General features: G+C 61.0%; 1 protein-coding gene across 1 annotated transcript; it reads left to right on the top strand.

Annotated features, from left to right (window-relative positions):
• On the top strand, positions 7-1,706 carry NRN1L (neuritin 1 like). Its single transcript, XM_021408102.1, has 3 exons — positions 7-133; positions 1,053-1,224; positions 1,301-1,706. Exons 1-3 carry the CDS (start codon positions 61-63, stop codon positions 1,572-1,574), a joined length of 519 nt encoding a protein of 172 aa, XP_021263777.1. The 5' UTR covers positions 7-60; the 3' UTR covers positions 1,575-1,706.

Genomic DNA, 5,064 nt, shown 5'->3' on the forward strand with positions numbered 1-5,064 from the left:
CTGCGCGGGGCGCGGGGCGCTGCGCACACGGAGCCGTGGCGGTGCGGGGCGCTCCGCACCATGGGCTGCGGCTGCGGGCGGCTGCTGGGCTTCGCGTGCCCGCTGCTGCTGCTGCTGCTGCTCCTGCACCTCGGTGAGTGCCGCGGGGGGTGGGATGCCGGAGCCGGGCTGCTGCTTAGGGGCAGCGCGGGGGGATTTTGTCCTCCCGGTTCTCCTTCCCGAGCCTAACCCCGCTGCGGGGATGGATGTGGAGGTGCGGGACGCGCTGCGGGAACGAGGGATCCCCCAAGGCGGGGGGGAGCCGCACTTGTGCCTCTTCTCCATCTCTTCCCCGTCTCTTGCTCCTCTCTTTTTGTTCCTTTCTCTCTTTCGCCTCTTTCCTCCTTTCTCCTCTTTTCTTAGAGCGTCCCCGCATCTCGCTCAGCCACTTAAAGCCAGAGCTGCATTTGTGCCTCTTCCCCCTCTGCTTCCCCCTCTCTCCTTTCCCTCTTCTCCCCCTTTCTCCTTTTCTCCCCCTTTCTCCTCTTCTCCCCCTTTCTCTCCCCCTGCCCTTCTGTCTCTCTCAGAGCATCCCCCCATCTCGCTCCCCCACTCAAAGCCCTTGCTTTTGTTTGCCGTGCTGTAGTCACAAATTAATCTGCGCTGTTTGGGGATCAGAGGGCTGCACAGATGGCTCGGGAGCGATCCTAGCAGGCTGCGAGTGAGGGTCCGTGCAGCAGACGCTGTAATTCCTGGGGCTGCGAAGGAGCTCGTTCCCGCTCGGTGCGTGGACGTGAGCCGCTCTGCGTGGGGTCCCCAGCAAGGGCTGCTTTGTTCCGTAGAGCCACAGAATCACGAAGGTCGGAAGAGACCTCTAAGATCACCCAACCGCCCCCACCGTGCCCGCTGACCCACGTCCCCTCCCTTACAAACCCAACGTTTCCATTACTTCGCTGCTTGCGTGCTGGGCACGGGGACACGCTGCTGGGTCTGGTGAGATGTGCCACGCCGGGAGCCCGGCGGGCGCTACCCGGTGGCGAGGGCTCAGCTCCATCCCTCTGTCCCCCCCGCAGCTGTTGCTCAGGAGCCCATCAGCACGGCGGGGAAGTGTAACACCATCTACAAGGGCTTTGCCGGCTGCCTCATCAGCCTGGGGGACAGCATGGCCCAGAGCGTGCGGCAGCAGCGGGACGAGGAGGAGGAGGAGGGCGGCCAGGAGGCGCAGGAGCTGGACACCATCTGCAGGTGAGCGGTCCCGTCCCAGTCCCTCGGTCCCGGGAGCTGCCACCGCCGCTTCCCTGATGCCCGTCCCTGTCTCCAGGTCCTGGGACGAGTTCCACGCCTGCGCCAGCGGGGTCCTGTCCCGCTGCCCCGAAGAGGCGGCCGCCATCTGGGAATCTCTCCGCCAGGAATCCCGCAAGATCCAGTTCCAGGGAAACCTGCAGGAGCTGTGCAGCGCCCGGGGCCGCCTGGCCAGCGCTCAGGGCTCGCCGCCCGCCGAGACCAACCAGGCCACGCTGCGGGGCTCGGCCCCCCCCGGTCACCCCGGCATCCTGCCCCTGTTGGCCCTGGTGCTGCTGGGGACCTGGGCGTAGTGCTGCCCGCAGCCAAGGACCCGCCGTGCCCTGCGGGAGGGGGCAGCCCGGGGTCCCTGCCGACCTCAGCGTGGGCACAGATTGAGCCCCGGCCCGGAACCCGCAGCCCTCACCCTCTCCTGGAGCCCTTCAGATGGATTTATATTTATATTAAAAGATGCTTTTACATTTCTCCCTTCTCTCTGCCGTGCGGTGCCCTCGCGCCCTGCCCGACCCCGTGTGGCTCAGGGTGTCCTTGTGCTGTCCCCTCCGTCACGCTGGCACCTAGGGAACCCCGATGTCCCCATTGTGGGGCACACCCAGGCGTCCCTGAGGGCGTTAAGAGCTTTGCAGCGATTTCACCTTCCCAGCGGGGCCGGACCCTGATGCAATCAATCTGCTGTCTCATTTGGGGGAGCCCAAATGCCCGGCCAAGCTTCGAGCTGTGGGACACCGGGGTGCCCCTGTGCCCCAGTGCCATCCACAGCACCGTGTAATTTTCTGCAGAGATTCCCATTTTCTGTCTCTTTGGTTGCAGCCCTGCTACGTGAGCTGAAAAGCTCTTCCTGCCGGCCCCGCTGCCTTGGCAGAGCTTTGTCACAGCGGTGATGGACACAGCCCTGGTCAGCGCTGGCAGCTGTCAGTCGAGCATCTGCTGGGCTTAAAGCTCTTTGAGGACAGAGGTGGTGTTCCCAGCACTGCTGGTTCACACGAGCCTGGCATGACCTGCTATTAATTCATTAAAACGAGGCATTGTACGGGAAGGACACAGCCCGGGGCAGAGCGCTGCCCCAGCGCTCCTTGCATGGCAGCTGCCGCTCCCCGTGTTTAACGCTGCCGCCGGGGGATAATCTGCCTATTCTTCCATTTCCAATTTCTGACAATCCTGTGTTTAAGGCTGAATTAGTGCCGGGATGGCTAAGAGGATCAGCGCTGGGCGGGCGGCTGGCACCTCTGGGGGGCAGCTGGAGGTGGCCAGGGGCTGGAGGAATGCCGAGGTGATGCTTGTCCCCTCCTTTGGATGCCCTCTAATAGCTTAATGTGCTTCTTATACCGTGGTGCTCATCCATCACCAGTTGGTGAGGTGGCACACACGTCCTCGGCCAGCTCACAGGTGGCTGCATGGCACAGTGAGGCTATGGGGTGGCTTTAGGAATGGGGCTTTGCCGGTCACAGAGGGCTTCATCCTGCCCTGGGACCACCACAGCGGGGAACAGAGCCCCATGTGTTGGCTTTTGCCTTTCTCTGGCCTTGGAGGAGGGCTGTGGCACAAGCCTGCATCCAAGAGGGGCTCGGGGCTTCCTGGTGAAGGCAGACACCAGTCCTGCAGCTGTGTCCCATGGCAGGAGGGGCACATCCTCATTCCTGCCCCTTGGACTTCACAGCTGCTCGCTTGTTGTCCCTCAAGTGAATGCACAAAGCTGAGAGCACGCTGCTAGGCTTCATCCCAAGCTGCTCAGCTTGGGAGAGCTCTGCTTGGGCACAAGAGAAATTTCCCCCCTAAAAGAGCGAAAACACAGAGTGGCTGCCTCATCCCCAGTGCCATGTCCCCATTCACTCCATCCCATCCCTCGCTTTTACCTCTCGACCCCAAACGCAGCCCAAGGGTTCCCAGCAGGTGGGTGCCTGCGGCAGTGCCGGGGACACCGGTGCTTTCCGGGCACCTCTGCGCATCACAAAAGCCCACCGCTCCGGTTATGAAACTCCAGCGACCTACTTTACGCTCCCCGCTTTTGTTCTTAATTCCCAGATATGGCCGCTCTCCAGATTTTGCCCATCAAGGCAAATTAATTGGAGTCGATCCTAATTTGCTCTCTGCTATTCTTTGGGCAGAAGATTAAATGCTGGGCAGACATTATCTCCTTCTCTCTTTTCTAAGAGACGAACCTGAATTATTAAAAAAAAAAAAAAAAAAAAAAGAAGGGGATAAGGGAAAGCAGAGTTTGGTTGAGTTGATGCACAAATTCACTTTTTGCAGTCGCAGAACGGGATGGAGAGGCTCCTGTGTCCCCGGGCATCCAGAACCAGTTGGTGACACAGTTCTGGGCAGCTGTGTGACAGTGACAGCGCACGTGGGCTGGCAACTCGAGTGCCAATGTGCTGGCCACACTGCTCGCTGCCTCCACCACGCCGTGGTCTGCTCCTCCTTTCCTTTGCCAAAGGAAATTCCTGCTGGTGGAGGTGCAATGGGACACTGTGACACCTCCTCCTCTGCGCTGATGCTTCCTCGCCGCTCTCCTCCACACCCCAAGTGGTCTCAGGGCTGATGGAGACTGGAGGACACGGTGCCATAGAGCTGCCCTCCAGCCAAAGGTCGAACTTTCCACTGGGACACAGAACAGCAACCTCAATCCCCAGGGATCGGCTGCAGCAGAACAGCTGAGCTGGAGTCACCTCCATGCTCAGCCCCCAGCCTGGCAGCCCCTCTGTGCTCGGCTTTGGGGCGCTTTTTTTGGATTTCTTTTCCTAAGCAGATTTAATTGAACATCCTCCTGCTGCGACCTCTGCTCGGCCTTGCTGGGACAACCTTGAGCTTGTTGCCGAATAGATCCGGGGATAACCTGCCCCTTGGTTTGTGTCCTTTGAGGCTGAGCCCCTGCAGATGGCAATGAGGGAGCACAGTGTGAGCCCTGCACCCTCCTCCTTGTCCCTCCATAGCCTCGGGAATGGAATGAGGCCTGGAGCGTGTCCAGAGAAGGGAGCGGAGCTGTGAGGGGTCTGAGCACAGCGCTGTGGGAGCAGCTGAGGGAAGGGGATGGGTCAGTGTGGAGAAGAGGAGCTCAGGGGAGAGCTCGTGGCTCTGCAGCCCCTGAGAGGAGGTTGTGGTGAGGCGAGGTTGGCCTCTGCTCCCAGGTAACAGCGATAGGGCGAGAGTGATGGCCTCAGGTTGAGGGTCAGGTTGGATATAAGCAACAATTCCTTCTCCCAAAAAGCAGTGAAGCACTGGCAGAGCTGCCCAGGGAGGTGGGGAGTCACCATCCCTGGGGGTGTCCCAGAGCCGTGGGGATGTGGCACTGAGGGACGTGGGCAGTGGGCACGGTGGGGTGGGCCGGAGTTGGGCTTGGAGGTCTTTCCAACCATAATGACTCCTTCATTTCTGTGATTCTAAGAGGGGCGGTGGTTGCCAGGAGGGAGCAGCCGGGCTGTGCCCTATCGGTGCTGGGGCTCCTTTGCACCGATGGGCTGAACCCTCCCCATGCAGCAGGAAGCAGGCTGCGGGTCCTGGGATCCAAGAGCTGGGGACCACGTCTGCGTAGAGGAGCTGGGCAGAGATGCCGGCTTCTTGCTGCGACATCCTCTTGGCTCTGGTGGGTCTTCACAACACTAATGATACGAGAAAGCGACGTTCTGATGGAAGTTCTGCAAAGCCCGGGGTTCTGCCCCGACAGCCCAACGCACGCCGGCTCAGTGCATTTAGTGCTCCGGAGGCCGCCGGCAGGGGGCGCTAGAGCGCGGGGCGGTGGCACAGCACACACGCTGTCCCGCCCACTGCATCTGTCCACCAATCAAC

This window comes from Numida meleagris, chromosome 10 (assembly GCF_002078875.1).
Source record: "Numida meleagris isolate 19003 breed g44 Domestic line chromosome 10, NumMel1.0, whole genome shotgun sequence".
Taxonomy (NCBI): domain Eukaryota; kingdom Metazoa; phylum Chordata; class Aves; order Galliformes; family Numididae; genus Numida; species Numida meleagris.